A 22670-nucleotide genomic window follows, 5' to 3' on the forward strand; every position below is an offset into this window, starting at 1 on the left:
GTTTTTTTTCTGTGTTTGGAGCGTTTTGAGGTTGCTGCACATTTGCCCCATCAGCCTCCGTAGTTTATATTTGTAAATTATATATACTATAAAAATATAAATCAAGAATATCCTTACATAGTGTAGCTTGATAGAGTGCAGTGAAAAATAAAGAACAACATTAAATTAATATTATTGTGTTTCTCCCTAAGGTCCCCAGTAGAAACAGAAGAGGAGCTGCTGGTTTTCATCTGGACTAGTGGGCCACTAGAGTTTTTTGATGCAAGCCCTTCCTTGCAGCCATTCACCTCCTACCGATACAGAGTTCAAGCGTACAACTCTAAAGGCTCAACTCTGAGCCACTGGACACTAGCCCGAACCCTGTCAGCCGCACCAAAAGATATGGCTCCTCCCACTGCCACACCCACTGGTGCGTCACTTGAAAACTGCATTGAGTTTTTGTTCTTCGTTTGATGACTGAGCATTAATCCTGCATATTCTACACAGGTGCATACGCTATCCATCTGAAATGGAGTGAACCAATACAGCCCAACGGTCTCATTTCGAACTATAAACTACTTTACAAGAAGCGCCAGCTGGACCCGACGCTCAACTCACCTGCAGTGATTGCACTCACTTTAGAGGTAAAAATGCAAGCATACACACTCTCTAAGGCATTCTTTAAGAAAGTCACTCACAATTCTAATAGAATACTAGAACTGTACCAAAAAATCTGAATGCAAAGATAACTAGAAAAGCACTCAGAGAACGCAGACCTCCGCCAGGCCATATTTACTAATACTAAGTAACCCCTTCTCCTTGTCATGAGACATATTGACTCTGCACACCTCCACACAAGGATTTTATTTGTGGATTGTTCCTCTGCTTTTAACACCGTACACACAAACACTCTGCTGCACCGCCTCTGGGACCTTCATGTCCACCCCACGCTGGTTTTATGGATGTAAGAGTTTTTCACATGAAAGACCACAACAGGTGTTTTAACTGGTTTTAATTCCAGTTAACTGGTTTTAAACACAGGTCTCCCCCAGAGTTGTGTTTTATCTTCAATTGTCCTCTCTGTATACACGAACAACGTCTCTTGCAACAGTGAAATAATGACACTTTTTTAGTATGCAGATGACATGAACCCGGTTGCACAAATAACCGACACCACTGTTCTGAACCAATACCAGCAAGCAGTCAACAACCTGGTCCAGGCATTTGGTGAAGACTAAGCTAAACATCACAAAAACTAAGGAGATGTGCTTGGGGGGCAGGGAAAAAACACCACACACCTTTTTTTTTTTAACCACTTAGGCCCCTTCTACACTCTGTGTTATCCAGGCTATATCCCACCTAACCGTATCCTTGTCCACACACACACAATGCCACTGTTTAAGACCCCCTCTTCCCTCCGTCCACCAGCACAACGCGACCTAGTACGCATGCGCGAAAAAAATGCGCGCCTCATAGTTACCTCTGACCTGGAAGTGTATTCTTACCCTGTGTTTCAATGTAGCCTATTGCCACATTTCTTTTACAGTAAACCTTGCTTGCTTTACCATCAGCAGCTGTTAGACTATCCCGATTGTAGTGAATCACACCTAAGCCATCATACAGGAATCATATCTTTAATGGACGTGTGAAAGTAAACAATGTGATAAAGAACATTTAACAAAAATAAATCTAGGGATCTAGATGTCTGGTCAGGACACTGTGCTTGTATGCTGAAAGTGGCGGTCGTACTTGACGGCCGCAACCACTTCATGGCTTCACAATAGTTATGGAGTACAAAACTTTTTTCTCATCACAAAACACTTCTTAAGTCGGGACCCTTTTATGCAAAACCTACTTTTCTTACTTGTTAGTACTTGTTTTTGTCTATTTGGGATCACCATAGGTCCCGAAAATTTAAAATTAAGGCATGTTGGAGATATTCAGTTACGTCAACGGTAGGTATGAACATTTCTTATCACAGTTACTGTGTCCAAAATAATTACGGTTATCATTATTATCGCGGTATTTTTAAATGTGCTCAAAATTTTCAAAAAGTACTCATACTGAAATCTTTTAACCGAGTTTTATTAAAAAAAGCCTAAGATATTCAAAATTATTTCCTTTGTAGAAGAAACATTATTGTAGATTAAGAATACTGTTGCATGGACCTCAAGTAGAATTTTAATGTGCACATGAAAACAACACAAGTATTATAGTTTCAAGTTTATTCACAATACCATATTACAATTACAACAGTAATGAATATCCATTTAAGGATGGTGGTAAGTGAAAGGGTCCCCCAGATAAGCTAGAAGAAGCTTTTGGCAGGGGGTCCAGAGGTCAGTATATGCATGGAATGTTGAAACATGGTGGCAAGCACAAAAACGCAATATGACAAACACAAAATAGGAGCACAAAAGCAAGCATACACATACCTGTCCATACATTCATTCAACCATGCACAACCCAACAGTAGTCTACCCCAAAGCCATATGTGACAATGCTATTCCTCTAAAGGAGCACTAGCCATTCACATGAGGCATTAAAGATAGGTGGTTAATAGGTATGATTTCATTTCTTTTTGAAGTTGGAGAATGAATACAGCATCCTGAGGCTCTCATCAAGCCGGTTCCAGATCTTTGGTCCCCTGCATACAACACTTCGAGCAGTACAAGCCAGTAGACGATGTTTACCTGATTTCAGGTCAAAGTTACGAGTGTTGTGGGCATGCTGGGGACGATAGATAGGAACCAAGCTACAGAGCCTGAGATTCAGCCTGTGGATGACTTGATAGGTTAGACAAGCACTGTGATAAATATTGAACTCTGTCAGTCTTAAGAGATGATAATTATGGAATAGATGTCGAGTGGGGGCATTAAACTTGGACCATGACAGGGCCCGTATGATTTTCTTTTGCATGGATTCTAATTTGTGAAGGTAGCTAAGGAAGGTGTTACACCAGATGACATTACAGTAGTTTAGATGTGGTTCAAAGAGAGTTTTGTATAGAGTAAGTAGAGCATAATGAATATATACAAACAAAGTAATATAGCAAAAACAAAATAATAACAAAAATAAATGAAAATAAGTGTGAACATTGTGCAAGATGGCACCTTATGGATATAAGAAATAAACAAAACAAATGTAAGAATTGTGCTAGATGGCACCTAAAGGCGTAACTGCACTTTTTTTCCATAAGTGCAGTTCAATGATTATGGCCAAAATAATAATTAAGATTATTTTTATCAATATTGAAATCATGATTATTAATCACGATTATTCATTATCCATCCATCCATTTTCTACCGCTTATTCCCTTTGGGGTTGCGGGGAGCACTGGAGCCTATCTCAGCTACAATCGGGCGGAAGGCGAGGTACACCCTGGACAAGTCGCCACCTCATCGCAGGGCCAACACAGATAGACAGACAACATTCACACTCACATTCACACACTAGGGCCAATTTAGTGTTGCCAATCAACTTATCCCCAGGTGCATGTCTTATTATGTTGGATAAAAGTGTTGGGGTGGGGTGTGAACGTGACGCCATAATGTAATTTGTAATATTTAATAAAAAGGCTAAAGATAAACATTATCCATATATCTAAAGACAAATATTTGTGTTTTTGTTCATTATTAGTATCAACGTATCAGTTTTTCTTATTACATGATGCCTTTATCTAAATTTTTACATTTTGGTAGAGAAAAGTATTTTTTTAAGTTATGTAAATTTTAACTAATTTACTCATTTATGTACACGTACATGCTGTATCAGGACAGATCCATTAGTTTGAACAGAAATATAAGTATAGGAATTAACTATACACCATAAAAACTTTAATAAAATGCTATGCCACAATAATGTTTTTAAAGTAATAACTGTGTGACATGAAAAAAAACCACAAGTCTTTTTTTTTTTTTAATATCAAATTAAAACACAAAGCAGTTTGGCTAATGAAGATAAAGCCAAATTAACAAGCTTTGTTCTTTTCCAACAACACCATGTGGTTCAGTGCAACAGTTTGGGCAAAATAATAAACAAGAGTGATACCTCCCGCATCTAATACACAATCTTTGCATCTCAGCATGCTGATGTTTTATAGCCTGTGTTCAATTCGATGAGATGACAAAACATTTGAGATAGTATTGATGTTATTGGAACAATGACAAAGTTAGCAGGTAAATAAAGGATGTTTGACCGTCCCAGTAAACAAACTAAAGATTTTATAAACAAGTTGTGGCAATGTTCCCTACGTATTGCCTGCTGCACCGTTGCCTCAGGTCATTAACAACAGCAGGAGGCTGTGTTGAGAAAATTAAAGCAACAACAAATATTGTTCTCCTTAGCTGTATACTTTGTGTGGCACGAATGTGTCTGTCTGTAATATTGTCCACACTTGTTGCCATCTATCAGCAGTGCACTCTTAATCGCATGCCGAGATTCTTTACTACAGAAGTGAAGCGAGGGAAATAAAGTGAAACAAAGCGTTAACTGCGAGGGGAAATCTCCTGGAGCAAGATCTGTGTAGTTGCTTTTCGCCATGTTTTGTCGAGCAAAACGATGCTGGTGCGCATGCGGCGACTTGGTTTCCAGGAAGTAAGCAGTGTTGCCTAAAATGCATTAATAAATGACGGTTTTTAGATCATTTTAAATTTAACCATCTGGAATTTTACAGGGGTTTATTATTATACTGTTTACTTTTACATCCTTAGTCAATTGATATTTCCATTTATGGGCCAAACTACTTTATATCTGGAAATTAGTTTTGGTGCACAATGAGTTTTGGTCCATATCACCCAGCCCTTCACCCGTGTTTAGGGATGTAACGGCAAACGGTATAATGATAAACCGCGGTAAAATTACCGACGGCTAGTAATACTGTTTAAAATATGAATTACCGAAAAACCGTCATTTATCAATGCATTTTAGGCAATACTACTTACTTCCTGGAAACAGCGTCACAGCAGCGCTGGCGCATGCACACTAGCGTCGTTTGGCTTGAAAATGATGGCGGAACAAACAACACAGACTTTGCTTCGCAGATTTCACCTTGGAGTAAACTGAGGCAAGCGCTTAGTTTAACTTCATTTTCCCTCGCTCCATTTCCGTGGAGTCTCAGCGTGCGTTTAAGAGCACACTGTTGTTTTTAGATGGAGACAGGTGTAGACAATATTGGAGACAGACACATCTGCACCACACTAAAACTATACAGCTAAGGAGAAAACAATTAGATTTTTGCTTTTATTTTCTCAATACATGGTCCATCAGCTGCGACTGAGGGTTAATGAGGTGAGAAAACATGCAGCAGTCGATGTGTCGGGAACGTTGCCACAACTTGTTTATAAAGTCTTTAGTTTGTTTACTGGTATGTTCACTCGTCCTTTATTTAACTGCAAACTCAAAGACATGCACCTGGGGATAGGTTGATTGGCAACACTAAATTGGCTCTAGTGTGTGAATGTGAGTGTGAATGTTGTCTGTCTATCAGTGTTGGCCCTGCGATGAGGTGGCGATTTGTCCAGGGTGTACCCCGCCTTCCGCGCGAACGCTCCAGCACTCTCCCCGTCCCCTCGACTCCGAAAGGGACAAGCGGTAGAAAATGGATGGATGGATGGATGTATCCGTGTGCAAATAACATAAATACTAGCTATAATATTTTGTCATCTCATCGAACTGAACGCAGGCTGTGAAGATTGTGTATTCCAAGTGAGAGGTATCATTCCTCTTTTTTGTTAGCCAAACTGTTGCACTGAACCACGAGGAGGTGTTGTTAGAGAAGAAAAAAGCTTGTTTATTAAAAAAGTTAAAGTTAAAGTACCAATGATTGTCACACACATACGAGGTGTGGTGAAATTTGTCCTCTGCATTTGACCCATCCCCTTGATCACCCCCTGGGAGGTGAGGGGAGCAGTGGGCAGCAGCGGTGCCACGCCCGGGAAAATTTTTGGGTGATTTAACCCCCAATTCCAACCCTTGATGCTGAGTGCCAAGCAGGCACTTTATAGTCTTTGGTATGACTCGGTCGGGGTTTGAGCTCACAACCTACCGATCTCAGTGCGGACACTCTAACCACAAGGCCACTGAGTAGACTTCATCTTCATTAGCCAAACTGCTTTGAGTTTTGTATTGATATCTAAAAGTAAATACCATGTTTTTTTACATTACTTGGTTTTTTTTTATATCAAAGGTATTACTTGAAAAACTATTCATGTGACATAGCATTTTGTTAATGTTTTATTGTGTATAGTTAGTTAATTACTATACGACATATTTCTGCTCAAACTCTTAATGGATCTGTCCCGATACAGCAGCTACATGTACTAGGGGTGTAACGGTACGTGTATTTGTATTGAACCGTTTCGGTACAGGGGTTTCGGTTCGGTTCGGAGGTGTACCGAACGAGTTTCCACACGAACATATTAAGTAGCCGCCTAAGCTAAAGTCTTAACAAGCTGCTCCGCTTCTTCTGCCTCTGTCTCTGTCAGTACTCTTCTACACAGCACCCAGCATTGTCCCACCCACACAACCATCTGATTGGTTATACACATAGCGGTAACAGCCAATCAGCAGTGCGTATTCAGAGCGCATGTAGTCAGTACTTCTGTGGTGGGGTTAGCAGATAGGTATTTAGCAGGTAAGCATCAGGCAGCGGACTCTCCCCAAATTATAATAAACACCTCCCAGTCAACTACTAGTAACGTCACTATGAGCCCGTTGCCGTTCTAGAAACAAATGGCAGCTCAGCTCACTCCCAAACCTGGCTTAAGGTGAAGGCTAATTAGCTTTTAGCGTAACATTAGCTCATTTTGCGGTGTGTGTGTGTGTGTGTGTGTGTGTGTGTGTGTGTGTGTGTGTGTGTGTGTGTGTGTGTGTGTGTGTGTGTGTTACGGACAGCAAAGCCTTGTCTGTCTGTTATTTCACTTTACCTTTTTCTGTGTTGATTGAGCTGTGTTGAAGCAGCAAAAAAGGACATTATGTTAAATGAAGAGTTGCTGTCTCTGATGTTGATATAATAATGTAACTGCATCATTTTTTCAGCTATAGTTACATTAATCATTAATAATGGAGCAGCCTAGTTTTGAATGGCAGGGTCCCTGCTATCACATGTTGATAAAAATATAACATTTACATAATAAAAATCAACTACAGGCTTCCCAAATGCTGTAATAAATTAAGCATGATGAGTTGACTTGAAACTGTTTAATGTTGCCCTTTTTATATGTAGAAGAAAGGTTTTGTCATTTTATTTAATCAGAGCAACAACTTGAGGCAGTTTGATGTTGATTAACGTGGGCAGAATTATTATAGTGTTCCCAATGTTAAAAGGATAAAGCCATTGTTTACAAATTTTGTAAATAAAAAACCAAAAAATTTATATTTGGCCATGTTGTCGTCTGGAAACAGTCCTACAAAGAGTCATGTATAAAGAGAGTATGGCCAACCAGACGAGAGGTGCCATCATTACTACCAATGACGTGTGTGGCTGTGTCTTGAAGCATGCAATTTTGCCCTCATTCTGACGGTAGTTTTCCTGACGAAATCAACCAAAATAATACGTCTAAATATAGTTCTAAACATATTCCAGCTCATAAACTTACATTGAAATGTCGTCAAAGTATAATTTTGTAATGTATTTGTTGCACTCTGCTTTTCTATTTTTGGAGTGTTTAGTGACTAGCAGGCATTCTACCACGCACCCAGCGGCGTAAGAGACGTAAAAAAAAATACACATACACAGAACAACCAAAAAAAACTTATTACTCTCATTTTGCCAAAATCTTCATTAGCTTTGGACCAACAAACATGGAGACGTTATGACTTGTGTGAAGTATGTCAATTGTGGTGGATGCCTCTAATGTATGTTTGTAATCACGATGTTATGCCTGTGCTTTTAGACTTAGACAAACTTGACTGATCAACTATCATCTGTTATTACACCCCAAATTTGGTTTATTTTACTCTTTCAATGTCTACTCAGTCTATTTGTATTTGTTTGACTTTCTCTTCTGTTGTTACCGAATTACATTATCTTAGTTTTACTGAGATTCAAACATACACTGTTTTTGTCAAACCATATCTTTAATTTGTTAATTTATTCTAGTATTATTTGTATTAGCTTCTGTGTATTCTCTCTTGAACAAAACCCAGATTTTGTTTTGAATGTTTACCTCGAACAAGATACTGTAGTTTGTGGCTCTCCAGTGTCGATGGCGAACCTTCACTTCACATACTTCTTTCCGGGTTATTGGGAAAGCGATGTAAAAGCTTTACACAATTGTCGCGGGTGGAGCCCCAAAACTAACAAGGAAGCGCGGCAGACTAGCATCAGCTCAAAGTTGTAGCAGTCATGGCGCCCTGTAGTCACATGAGTGCCTTTTGACCAATCATTGCGGAGACTGCCTGAAGCAGAGTTGGCCATTCTCTCTTTATACAGGACTCCAGTCCTGCAGCAGCCACCTTTGGCCAAGTTTTAATAATCCTGGTCAAAGGTTTGCTCCTTTTCTGGAGGGTGGTGTAGGCAGAAACAAGAAGCAGGAAGAGGTGGTCAGACGTTCCTAGGTGGGGGAGAGGAAAAGTCTTGTAGGCTGGCTTCAGATTAGTGTAAACCCCGTCCAAGGTATTCTCACCCCAGGTCGGGCACTGTACAAACTGTACAAATCTCGGGAGCACATTTTTTAAGCAAGCTTTGTTAAAGTCCCCAGCCACAACAAATGCTCCTTTTGGATGGGCCTGCATTTACAGTACTTGTCTATATTATCATGCAGTAGAGAGGGTTAAGCTAACGATAGGCTTGGGGTGGTACGTAATCAGTTAGAATTACAACAGTGACCTCTCTGGGTTGGTAAAAGGGTCTGCATACTACTGAGATGGCCTCTAGATACGGACAGCAGAGGGTGTAGATCATTTTACAGTTCGTACTACAGTCATCCAGTGTGAAGATGCAAAGCCCTCTGCCTCAGCCCTTACTGTAGTCTTTGATGCGATCAAAGCGGTGCAGGCCTGTTAGCTTAACAGCTATGTCAGGGATGAGCGGGTGTAGCCGTGATTCTGTGAGGATAATCGCACAGCTGTTCCGAAGCCTGTTGCCGTTTGCCAACCATAGTTCCAGTTCGTCTGTTTTGTGGATGATGGTTAGGAAGATGCTCGGAATCGGCGGCCTGTGTGGTTTTCGCGCTAGCCTTGCGAGCAGGCCCGCCCTTTCAAAAAATACAAGGCCAAAGTTGTTTATTGTAAACAGACTTGGTAACACTGCCTTAGAACACACATGGAACATCGTGAATGTGAGGCGTATCAAACACGGTGACAGTGATACAGAATCACCCCCAAAATCAGACAAACTAACTCGGTGGATCACACAACGTAATAATGCTCAGTTTAGAGGTATTCATTCAACAAAATGTATGTATTTATTTCTATAGTTGTAGTTTAGCAGAATAAACACTCGAAGGATTCATATGGAAGGTAAGAAAAAGAAAAGGAACACAATGCCAGTCTGTAAGAGTGGCGGAGACGACCAACAGACAGGATGAAACAAGGTGATAGATCAGGGCAAGGAGAGTGAATGGAGAAGAGGTACATGTATAGATCTATATTCTGTCTGAACGCATGGCCTCTTCTCCCTCTGTGACCTTTGGCTTGTCACTCATAATTAATACAAGATGTAAATGGAGACCTTTCACCTTCTCATTGATATGGAACACTCCATGGTTGTGTGTGCGTGCGTGCGTGTGTGTGCGCGCATACGTGCGTTGGGGTGTGTGAAAGAGGCTCATTGACATGGAATAGACTTATTTTTGTGAGAGTCATTTGTCACACACCTTCCTTAGATGCACAGGCGTTTTTTGTTGCACACGAGGACACAAAGAAATGTCTATGAGTGAAAAGGTTGTAAACTACATTACATTATTATATTATAATGCAGCATTCAAGACTGTCGGACATAAGCCACTTGGAGCCCAAGGTAGCTAAATAATTAAAATATTAATTATTTTTGTTTGTAAACAGAAAATTGTACAGTTACAACAAAACTAATACTTTTTGGTAGCCTTTTTACCAGGGATGCAATTGTATCAAAATCTCCAGTGCAATACTATCATGGTATTAAAGCCATCCATCCATCCAGCCATCCATCCATCCATCCATTTTCTACCGCTTATTCCCTTTGGGGTCGCGGGGGGCGCTGGAGTCTATCTCAGCTACAATTGGGCGGAAGGCGGGGTAGACCCTGGACAAGTCGCCACCTCATCGCAGGGCCAACACAGATAGACAGACAACATTCACACTCACATTCACACACTAAGGCCAATTTAGTGTTGCCAATCAACCTATCCCCAGGTGCATGTCTTTGGAGGTGGGAGGAAGCCGGAGTACCCGGAGGGAACCCGCAGTCACGAGAAGAACATGCAAACTCCACAAAGAGAGATCCCGAGCCCGGGATTGAACTCAGGACTACTCAGGACCTTCGTTTTGTGAGGCAGACGCACTAACCTCTCGTCCACCTTGCTGCCCTGGTATTAAAGCCATGATAGGATATTATTGTGGTAGTACATGTTAAAAAAAAAGACTTGGTAAAAATCTTATAGTGTATATAATGAAGTGGCAGGAATGTTTAAGATAAACACCCTTACTGAAATTGAACACAAATATATTGCTAAATGTTCTAATCATATATATTACTATAAAAAAAAAAGGTTTTAAAGTACAAAGGACTGTGCAGGGACATCCACTGTTTCAAGCAAATATTATTTTTAAATTACAGTTGTGTGTCTTTAAAGTGGCAATGTAAACATCCAGTGTAAAACAAACATTTTCACTTTAGTGTCTTTCAGCTTTTACTTTCTGAGAAGCAGTGTCCTCCACAGTGGACATGTTTATATCAGTCTGTAATATGCTGTTTCTCAGAAAAGTTAACTAACAATACAAGCTGTAATAATGTAAATACCTTACAAACTAATGTGTGGCTTCACTTCAAATATATTTTCTGGGTGTATCCTGCCTTCCGCCCGAGCGCAGATAGGCTTCAGCCCCCACGACATAGAGGTAGAAAAATGGATGGATGTACTGAGGATTTATCAAGTAGTATTTTAGTTAAATAAATTTTTCTCGAGTTGAATATATATATATATTTCTTGAAGAGACTGGATCTCTGTTGCCTTGAAAACACTTGAGACGAAAGTGACGCGCATTGCTTTGCTGAATGCAGACTTTCTTACCTCCGCCAAAAAGGTTATAATTTGGGCAGGGCTTATTTGTCTGTCAGATGGTTATGGATAGATTTTAATGAGATTGTTCAGGAAATGTCAGGAAATAATTCCTCTTATCGACTACAAACCCTTCACTTCCTGCTTGTAGCATTCCATGCCCCAAGTTTGCCTCCTCACACTGCGCCGTGGATTCTGGGAGATATAATTTGTTTTCAGACCACAGAAAAACTACACACCAACTTTTTGTTTGATAGATTCATGCGTCACGGCATTATTGTGAAGACTTTGAAACCAAAATACCGCGTTATCAACATTACAGTTACACCCCTACTTTTTACATTTTTACCACATAACCTTGTATGGTGAAGCTATAGTGATGTATGTACGCGCTAATTTTAATGTTTGACGGTCTTTTAAATTTCAAGTTTAAACAGCCTGAATACTTCACATTATGTATGCTCGAGAAGAATAAAGAAAAACATATATATGTTTTACCTGTTGTTCAAAAGGCAGATTGAATTGATTTTTATTTGCTAAAATGAAATGAATTGTTTTGAGAAATGCAGGAGAAAGGTAGTATACTGTACACTTCACAAGATTATGACTTGTACATCCAAAGGCTTGAGGTTGAGGGCTTTAGCAACAGCGATGTGCAACATTCTCATCATCAGATCTGTTTATTCTCCCTTTGTTAATTTACATTCCTCAGTTCAGGGGTCGGCAACCCAAAATGTTGAAAGAGACATATTGGACCAAAAATATTTTAAAAAATCTGTCTGGAGCCGCAAAAAATTAAAAGCCTTCTATAAGTGATATAATGAAGTCAACACATGATATACTAAGTGTCTATATTAGCTATATTAGCCTACTATCAAAATGACTATGTGTGGCAGGCTGACACAAATCTTCGTTGACAGAAATGTTGAGATGTAATATTTATTTACCCATTTTTACAACATTGGAAAACATTAGTAAAACACAGATTTATAACAATCTATGCAAGCTAGGTTATGTTTCCTGTGGTCTATAACGGCACGCAAACCACTATCAGAAATGCAGGCATTATTACATACAGATAATATGTAATGAGAAATGCAGATATACATTTAATACACAGAGGACATATGACATTAAATGAGCTTGAATATACCTACAAGTGAGGCATAATGATGCAATACGTACATAAAGCTACCCTAAATAGCATGTTAGCATCGATTAGCTTGCAGTCATGCACTGACCAAATATGCTTGATAAGCACTCCACACAAGTCAATAACATCAACAACGTTCACCTTTGTGCATTCACACAGTATAAAAAGATTGGTGGACAAAATGAGACAAGGAATGAGTTGAAGAAAGTTATACATGTAAACAAACTATGGTGAGTTCAAGGACCGCCAAAATTAGTAGGACATAACGGTGCTCACCCAATACTCTCATCAGAGAATCATGTTTAATATAAACAGTGGGATTTCTAACAATTAGGGAGGTTTGTGTCACGTTGTCCTCCTACAGAAACCCTATTAAAACAAAAATATATTTTTTCCCCCATCTTTTTCTATTTTCATACAATTTTTTAAAAAGCTCCAGGGAGCCATTAGGGCGGCGCTAAAGAGCTACATGCAGCTCTATAGCCGCAGGTTGCAGACCCCTGCCTCAGTTCAATGTGTGTGTCCATTGGCCATGTGTGTATTTGTGTGTGTATTGATCTCAGGCTGGGTTGAGAACCCTAGTCTGTGCCAGCCTAGCTGATTAATGGGGTCGTCATGGCAATCGGACGGAATGAGGATACGAAGCACAGGCGGCCTGCATTGCTAGACCCCTACATGCTGCTTGGCACTCATATATACACACACACACACGCTCACAATCTCAAAACACACATTACCCCTCTCCATGCCTTGCAACTCAGTGACAGACGTATTAGTCATTCAGACAGGGCTGTCAATGCTAACTTTTTTGTGGACCTCCTTTTTTTAATTGCACCAAGGAAGTCATATTTCGCAGAATTTACATTTTTGTCACTTTGTTCGTAAATATTGTGTTGATTTTGAGAAAAGGCACATGAATGCATGATGTGTTTATTTATTAACATAGACAATGTTATTTTGTCTTTGAATGGCGACTAGTGAACTAGTGAATACTTGTTAAAGGGGAACTGCACTTTTTTTGGAATTTTAGCTATTGTTCACAATCATTATGAGGGACAAGAACACACATGTTTTCTTTTGTTTTTCAGGATTTTAAAGATAATAAAAAACGCTTACAAAATGTGGCTAACGAGAGTCACCATTGTAGCCTTCAAAGCCTTCTAACACAACTTGAAAACCCTCCATCAACCTGTTATGTACTTGCTGCAAGTATGTGTATATATATATATATATATATATATATATATATATATATATATATATATATATATATATATATATATATATATATATATATATATATAATGTAGTAACAGACACGTTCATAACAATATGTACAATATTTACCGTATTTTAGACATTTTATGTATTGCCGGAACTTATTTCCTCAGTGCATTTATTTCCCTTCCCTTTTCCGAATTATGTCAACAAAGTTGTGTTACTTCTTCCGGAAACAAATGCGCGTGTGTGTTTTAATCATGGCAGACTTGGTAACAGGCATCAAAGATGACTACTTTTGGACAAATGAGGATTGACAGCCTTAACTTTTTAAACCTGAATATACAGAGGATGAACTACTGGTTATAGAAACAACACGAAGAGAGGGTGAAACATTGGAGTTGACGAAAGCTGAGAGGGGGAGGTCGGCGTGACTTTAGGCTGTAATTGTGGAACTTGGAGCCAAGCTATGCCGATTGAAATGGCGTGCTTACCAAATCAACCGGAAAAAAAACTTTCCCGGCCAGCTGGACCAAACGGACAACTGTCCATCGAGTAAGTCACTATAATGTTGATCATGATACATGCAGCACATCATGCTTGTTATTACATCTACATATATACACAGTCGCGCTAGCTGTGTACAAACAAAACATGAAATGTGGGTTAATACTTTACAGATACTGTAATATGACTGTTGATGTTTTTCAGTCAGTACAGATTGGTGTCTTATCGCATTATGTTGTACATTACAAACTCAAAAACCATTCGGCTGTTGACGCAGTAACTAGCTTATCTCTTGCCATAGCTAGTTTGCCGCTATTGCCGTAGCATGCTTCCGCAAGGAGATGTGTTACTACGTTGGAAAAAGAGTTTCTAAGTGTTTGCTCTTACAACAACAATGTTGCTACCATAGACATCTTATAAGTAGACGCAGCATTGGCTGCTGTGACACGAGAAATTCGTCCGCCATTTTGAAGTGGTGATGATGCCTAAACTGACAGTTGACAGGTAGAAAACAAAGATGCCGGGCTGGTGTTCAGCGTTTTCCTGCTCAAATGAGCGGACTGTTGAAAATAGGAATCGGGATTACTATTCACAAGTAAGATTTAACATTAACGTTCTATTGGTTGTATTTTGTGAAAAGAATATTACCACAGAGTTGAGAAGGAGCAAAGATCTTCAATAGTACTGAAATCGTAGCCGCTAGCAATTAAGAGTATGACCATGATAGAATTGCTTGTCAATGAAATTAATTAAATTTAAAAATGTCATATTTGAATAACATAAAGTTGAAATAAATGATGAAGATAAAGATTGTAAAAGCCAACAGGGGTAAAAGTTATGTTTATGTTTAAGTATTTGGCAGATGCTTTTATCCAAAGCGACATACATAAAAAATACATATAAAACAACCACTGTAAACATTATCATCTAAAGGAAGAATGCAATACAAAATATCAATACAAAGTGTCAAGACAGAACAAACTCTCTGCTGTTGCAGCAATAGAGATACAGTCTATAGGTCCCTAAGATATATAGATATATAATGTATTCATACATTGTTTATGTAGGATATATGCATGTATATCTAACCTAATCATATTGTTTCGTCAACTTAAAAATAGCTGACCGTTTTTTTCCCCCTTCTCTGGGATTATATTCCCAGTTTTGATCTCGGACGTCTGGTCACTTTTCGCATATAAGAATATTCTATTACTGTTAAGCAAACTATGAATAATAAAACACGCCAAAACATGTGTCCTTTATCATAGCTACACGTATGACAAAAAACTGTGTGAAAATCAGTGGTATTCAGTGAGGTAAGATGAATTAAATGCGCTGACAGTTCATTGCTCCTGCCAAATGAATTGCACTGAGTGGAGCGGAGCACCACTCCAAGATGGCGGCCCCGCGTCTCGTCAGCGCCAGTAGGCAGTAGCGGTCGATGCTGCGTCTACTTATAAGATGTCTATGGTTGCTACAGCTTGGTTATTATCCAAGTTGCAGAACGTAAATGAAGTATTGTTGGCGGTTTTTGGATACATTTGCAAAGTGATTAAGAGGCAGAATGGTTTGATTTCATTAGCTGCATTGCTAGCCACCTTGAACGACCCTAATATTACAAACTACAATGTAAAAAAACAAAAACAAAAATTTTTGTGTTCTTGTCTCTCACAAGGGTTGTGAACGATAGGCAAAATTCCAAAAAAGTGCAGTTCCCCTTTAAGAGAGGTTTGAGGTCTTAGTAAGACTCCAGGGGCATCCGCACAAAAACCTGCACTACGCCCTTTTCACGGCAAAGGTGAGATGTATCAAAACTGACGTTGACATCGAAATGTACACTGCTTCACAGCATCTTTATAGCTGTCTTATGCACATTTCTACAGGCTGTGGATACTTTAGTGACACACATATGTGACGCTAGGTAACAGTTCACATATAAAAGTGCCAATTTATGTTCCTCAGACTGATTGATGTGCCCATCGGATGGATACATATGAACAATCAACCCCCGCCCCTTTCATATTTATATTTTTGAGGAAATATATTAACACATAAAACTGTAATCTGACTCATGTTCGCATTTAGCGTGAATAAGCACATCCATCCATCCATCCATCCATTTTCTACCGCTTATTCCCTTTTGCACATTAAAATGTAAATTATTGAATGACAAGGCGCTACATATAAAAATTTCCCCTAAACGTATTTCTGGCCACGTCAGGCTCTGACACTGATTAAAATATGAAGGCAAAATTTCCTCTATAACTTCCGGTGGCGGACTTCATAAGTATTTACTCAAAACTTGGTGACGGTAAGCATAGTAAGAATTAAGTGCGTATTTTGAAAGTCTCTGCAATAATATAGCAAACTAGGTACGGCTATACAGTATATTAATAGATAATGTAATAAAGACATTCATAAACAACTTTACATAATGCACCATTTACATCTGCATTTATTCTTCCTTAGTTTAATCAGTTGTTTAGACAAATGTAAGCCATATTTTAATTTTGTTGGCGCAGTTGGACCAATTGTGACGAGTCACGCTATTATTGTGACGCCGGAAGTGTGTGTGTGTGTGTGTGTGTGAGAGAAGGTGTCTTGACGAAAAGCCAGTGTGTTGACGAGAGACGTGACGGTTGTCAATTAAGAACGTGCCTCTCGATTCCCCCGTTACTGTCTGTCTTTTCTGCTGGGCTTCATTGCACTACCGGTGCAATGGGCGCCACCTTCCAGAGGTCAAAACGAACATTGTGAATAATCTTCATTTATTTATGGTAATGCGCTAAAAAAAAAATGAATCACATGCGTTCATTTTGACAGCCCTAGTATAAACACATTTTGTTATAAGTTACAAAAATGATTTTACATTGGGGTAATCAGTCACTCACCTTTTCTTAAAGGGCTACTGAAATGCGATTTTCTTATTTAAACGGGGATAGCAGGTCCATTCTATGTGTCATACTTGATCATTTCCCGATATTGCCATATTTTTGCTGAAAGGATTTAGTAGAGAACATCGACGATAAAGTTTGCAACTTTTGGTCGCTGATAAAAAAAGCCTTGCCTGTACCGGAAGTAGTAGACGAGTAGCATGACGTCACAGGTGGTGGAGCTCCTCACATCCGCACATTGTTTACAATCATGGCCACCAGCAGCGAGAGCGATTCGGACTGAGAAAGCGACGATTTCCCCATTAATTTGAGCGAGGATGAAAGATTTGTGGATGAGGAAAGTGACAGTGAAGGACTAGAGGGCAGTGGGAGCGATTCAGATAGGGAAGATGCTGTGAGAGGCGGGTGGGACCTGATATTCAGCTGGGAATGACTAAAACAGTAAATAAACACAAGACATATATATATACTCTATTAGCCACAACACAACCAGGCTTATATTTAATATGCCACAAATTAATACCGCATAACAGACACCTCCCCCCTCCCGTCCATATAACCCGCCAATACAACTCAAACACCTGCACAACACACTCAATCCCACAGCCCAAAGTACCGTTCACCTCCCCAAAGTTCATACAGCACATATATTTCCCCAAAGTCCCCAAAGTTACGTACGTGACATGCACATAGTGGCACGCACGTACGGGCAAGCGATCAAATGTTTGGAAGCCGCAGCTGCATGCGTACTCACGGTACCGTGTCTGCGTATCCAACTCAAAGTCCTCCTGGTAAGAGTCTCTGTTGTCCCAGTTCTCCACAGGCCGATGGTAAAGCTTGACTGTCATCTTTCTTGCGCAACCCGAGGGTCCCTGGTTCAATCCCCACCTAGTACCAACCTCGTCATGTCCGTTGTGTCCTGAGCAAGACACTTCACCCTTGCTCCTGATGGCTGCTGGTTAGCGCCTTGCATGGCAGCTCCCGCCATCAGTGTGTGAATGTGTGTGTGAATGGGTAAATGTGGAAGTAGTGTCAAAGCGCTTTGAGTACCTTGAAGGTAGAAAAGCGCTATACAAGTACAACCCATTTATCATTTATTTATCTTTCGGGAATGTAAACAATGAAACACCGGCGGTGTTTGTGTTGCTGAAGTCGGCCGCAATACACCACTTCCCACCTACAGCTTTCTTCTTTGCTGTCTCCATTGTTCATTGAACAAATTGCAAAAGATTCACCAATACAGATGTCCAGAATACTGTGGAATTTTGCGATGAAAACAGACGACTTAATAGCTGGCCACCATGCTGTCCCAAAATGTCCTCTACAATCCGCGACGTAACGCGCTGACGTCATCATACCGAGACGTTTTCAGCAGGATATTTCGCGCAAAATTTAAGATTGCACTTTAGTAAGCTAACCCGGCTGTATTGGCATGTGTTGCAATGTTAATATTTCATCATTGATATATAAACTATCAGACTGCGTGGTCGGTAGTAGTGGGTTTCAGTAGGCCTTTAAGTTTTACGTATCATTATAGCAACTTTTTAAACAGGGTGCAGCACTAATTATCCCGAGTCAGTTTTGGCCAGGCACATCTGTCTTTTTCTTCATTTTCTTCCTGACACGACTATTTTTTTTAAATTTCCGCCTGTTTTCAGTTCTCGGAGACACAGCCAGGACAGGTTGACAACCCCTCTGTGGTTTGCCCGAAACACAAGAAAGAAGCACCTCCTACTGACTTGTGATTGGTCAAACCATGCCGAGCTCAAGCAAATGGCTTTTTCAATATGATTTGCATATGTTTAAAAGGGCCGTGTCTGGGTGTGCCAAGCCATGCACACGTCTGTGGCGGATTCCAAGTACATTGCGATACAACAAAGAAATGTGCTTGGATTTGTGATTGCGAACACTTTGATACATCTGAATTTTTACTTGCGTACGCCATTTTCTGGATTTGATCGTACGTCCATATTTAGTAGGAAAGCCGTGCAACTTGGTGGTTACATGGGGCCTCAGCAGAGAGCAGGGATTTAAAAGTGACACAAAAAGACATTAGATTGTGTTTTGGAATTTTTTCTATTCAATAAATAATTGCCCGGAGAAAAACTAAGATGATTTTAGTATTTATTTGAGTTCTCAAATAACATCAGATTACAAAGGACAAAGGTTTTGAAAGAAGTTGAGAGAGAGTGTAAAAAGCAGACAAAGAAGTCTTCCAGAACTTCATAGTTTTTGAGAATAAGGGGGAGGGGGAGGTGGCAAAACGTCTAGTCTCCTAGGAGCGGAGGAGAGAAGACAGGCGAATACAAATTGTATCTAATTGTTGACAAGAATGTTTTGGTTAAGCATATGTGTGTTGGCCCTGCGATGAGGTGGCGACTTGTCCAGGGTGTACCCCGCATTCCGCCCGATTGTAGCTGAGGTATGCTCCAGCACCCCCCGCGACCCCATAAGGGATAAGCGGTAGAAAATGGATGGATGGATTGGGTAAGGCAGTTAACATCAATCATAAAAGAAACCCATTTGGAGAAAAACTTTTTGACCAAAATTCAAATACAACATAAAGAAGTGATCAACCAACACCACTGCAGTCTTTGTCCTATACACGATGAGGGTGGAGGTTTGGAGATATCCCCAACAAGCCCCAAGAATGCATAAAGGGTCATACAAGTGTCTTATCTTAGGACTATAAACAGACCAATGCTGTGAAAACAAAGCCGCACAGAAACTCTTAGACTCAAACTGTGGTTTTAGACAAAAGATTAAAAAAATATTAATTTTGCCATTACAAAAGCAAAACCCTTTTCATAAAACAGCTTAAGTAAAGTACCAATGATTGTCACACACACACTAGGTGTGGTGAGATTGTCCTCTGCATTTGACCCATCACCCTCACCCCCTGGGAGGTGAGGGGAGTAGTGAGCAGCAGCGGTGGCCGCGCCCAGGAATAGAGATGTCCGAGATGTGTTAAAATGTAATATCGGGAATTATCGGTATCGTTTTTTTTTATTATCGGTATCGTTTTAAAGACATGCACCTGGGGATAGGTTGATTGGCAACACTAAATTGGCCCTAGTGTGTGAATGTGAGTGTGAATGTTGTCTGTCTATCTGTGTTGGCCCTGTGATGAGGTGGCGACTTGTCCAGGGTGTACCCCGCCTACCGCCCGAATGCAGCTGAGATAGGCTCCAGCGACCCCCCGCGACCCCAAAAGGGACAAGCGGTAGAAAGTGGATGGGATGGATGGATGGTATCGTTTTTTGTTTTTTTTATTAAATCAACATAAAAAACACAAGAAACACTGACAATTAGTGCACCAACCCAAAAAACCTCCCTCCCCCATTTACACTCATTCACACTCATTCACACAAAAGGGTTGTTTCTTTCTGTTATTAATATTGTGGTTCCTACATTATATATCAATATATATCAATACAGTCTGCAAGGGATACAGTCCGTAAGCACACATGATTGTGCGTGCTGCTGGTCCACTAATAGTACTAACCTTTAACAGTTAAATTGACTAATTGTCATTAATTACTAGTTTCTATGTAACTGTTTTTATATTGTTTTACTTTCTTTTTTATTCAAGAAAATGTTTTTAATTTATTTATCTTATTTTATAAAAAAATTTAAAAAGTACCTTATCTTCACCATACCTGGTTGTCCAAATTAGGCATAATAATGTGTTAATTCCACGACTGCATATATCGGTTGATATGGGTATTGGTAATTAAAGAGTTGGACAATATCGGAATATCGGATATCGGCAAAAAGCCATTATCGGACATCCCTACCTAGGAATCATTTTGGTGATTTAACCCCCAATTCCAACTCTTGATGCTGCGTGCCAAGCAGGGAGGTAATGGGTCCCATTTTTATAGTCTTTGGTGTGACTCTGTTTGAACTCACGACCTACCGATCTCAGGGAAGAGGGCAAAAAAAACTTACAGCAGCATATTAAGTTTCCTTTCTCTCAAACTTAATTAAATGATGGTTCGTACTTGTTTTCTAAAGAAATTTCCTTTTTCCTTTCTGAGGCATAGAAGCATATCATGCACCTTCATGACCTATGATAACTGACTGATCAATGCACTCCTAACAGTAGTCAGCCTGACTTTAATCTTCACTATCCATAGTTTGATCACATGACACCATCATAGAGGCTCTATTTGTACACCAAATCAACGCCTGCCTAGCTGGTGTGGTGAATTATGATATGAAGCGACAATCATACTGCTTTGGAGTGTTCAGCCTTGGTTGAGGTCTGTGCTCCATTGCGTAACATTTTGCTGCTCGCTTTTCATTCTCTCCCTTCTTTTTTTATAGTTAATTTCCACACTAGACTAATTCTCATTACTCAGGTTTATTTTTTTTTGCTTGATCACCACATTCTGAGTGGAGACTTTGGAGGACAAAGCCCCACCTCTTCTTTGGGGAAACTTGCTCCAGAACTTACCATGTATACAATGTCTTTCTTAACTTTACTTAGACCCTTCATTCCTGTGCGTTATTCCTTTATTTCTCATTTCAATCTGTCCATTGTGCCGAAATCCAATTTGCTGCCTAATCTCATTGCTCTTTCTACCTTTCTTTCTCCTCTTTACTGACTTGTCTCTTAACTTCCTCCCTCGGCTCTTCCAGATGTTTCACTGTGGCCCTTAAAGACACTATATGCATGTATTATGTGAATTTCTGTACTCCTGTGTGCATTGGTACCATTTTTGTTTGCATGTGTTTGTGCGTGTCTCTCGCGCTATGTGTGCCGTATTAATACATCCCATTGATCAGAGCAGGACCCCTGACAGTCATCATCCCTGAGAACCATCTGGCCGACGCCTGACGCTCCCTCACCCAAACACAAGCTGACACCCTATTAATCTGCTAGCGGCATGCATACATACGTGTGTTTGTGTGTGTGTGCCCTTGTGAACGAATGAGTGTGTGGAAGACATTGTTTAATGTGTATGTTAGAGATTAAGTGCAAGACTATGCGCTTACATTTTAGCCATGCACCTGGCTCTGTGTGTGTGTGTATGCGTGTGTGTGCTCCCCGTGCGCACACATGCAAGTATGCACACACATCATCCGCCAACAACAGCCGGTGCGGAAGGGAGCTGAAGGGTGCTTGGAAATTAAGGTTATTACACAAATTGAGCCATATGGTCTAAATATTTCAGAGCTGAAATTTACTAGGCAATAAAAATGGCCCCTACCTCGGTAATGGTGTAAATTACAGCTTAACCACCAGCGCTAATGATGTCCTTCTGTACGCCCCGTAACCAACCGTACATGAAGGACACATTGTTTAAAAAACACCCCAGGAAAGGCAGGGGAGAGAAAAGAAGGGATGCGAAGGGGGGCAGCATGGAAATGGCGATGGAAGCTAGGGGGAAGAAAGAGGTGAGGAGAGCAGAACGGCAATGCAAGAGAAGAATTAGGAAAGAAAATAGGAAGAGATTGATGGAGGGAGAAGAGTCAGAGAGAGCACAAGCAGCATGTTTACAATCTGTTAGTTTACCATTAAGGGCCCATCAGAGAGTGAGGGCCAGCCAGCCAACTGTGTTTCAAGCCAACAGGAGCTTTCAGACATGGCACGTGTGTATTTAATCACACACACTTGGAAGATGTAACAGCCTTTTATTAGTAGTTAGACAAATATTAGTGGCACAAAGTGTCACATGAATGCAAGAGTGGCAAATACTTAAGCATGTCAAA

General features: G+C 40.1%; 1 protein-coding gene across 1 annotated transcript in view; it reads left to right on the forward strand.

Annotated features, from left to right (window-relative positions):
- ush2a (Usher syndrome 2A (autosomal recessive, mild)) overlaps positions 1-22670 on the forward strand; it is a 363320-nt gene that overhangs the window by 303192 nt on the left and 37458 nt on the right. The window contains exons 73-74 of the mRNA XM_061964341.2: positions 192-409; positions 487-623. Of these exons, the coding sequence (XP_061820325.2) occupies positions 192-409; positions 487-623 (355 nt within the window). The remainder of the gene's footprint in view (positions 1-191; positions 410-486; positions 624-22670) is intronic.

Source organism: Nerophis lumbriciformis, linkage group LG06, assembly GCF_033978685.3.
Source record: "Nerophis lumbriciformis linkage group LG06, RoL_Nlum_v2.1, whole genome shotgun sequence".
Taxonomy (NCBI): Eukaryota; Metazoa; Chordata; class Actinopteri; order Syngnathiformes; family Syngnathidae; genus Nerophis; species Nerophis lumbriciformis.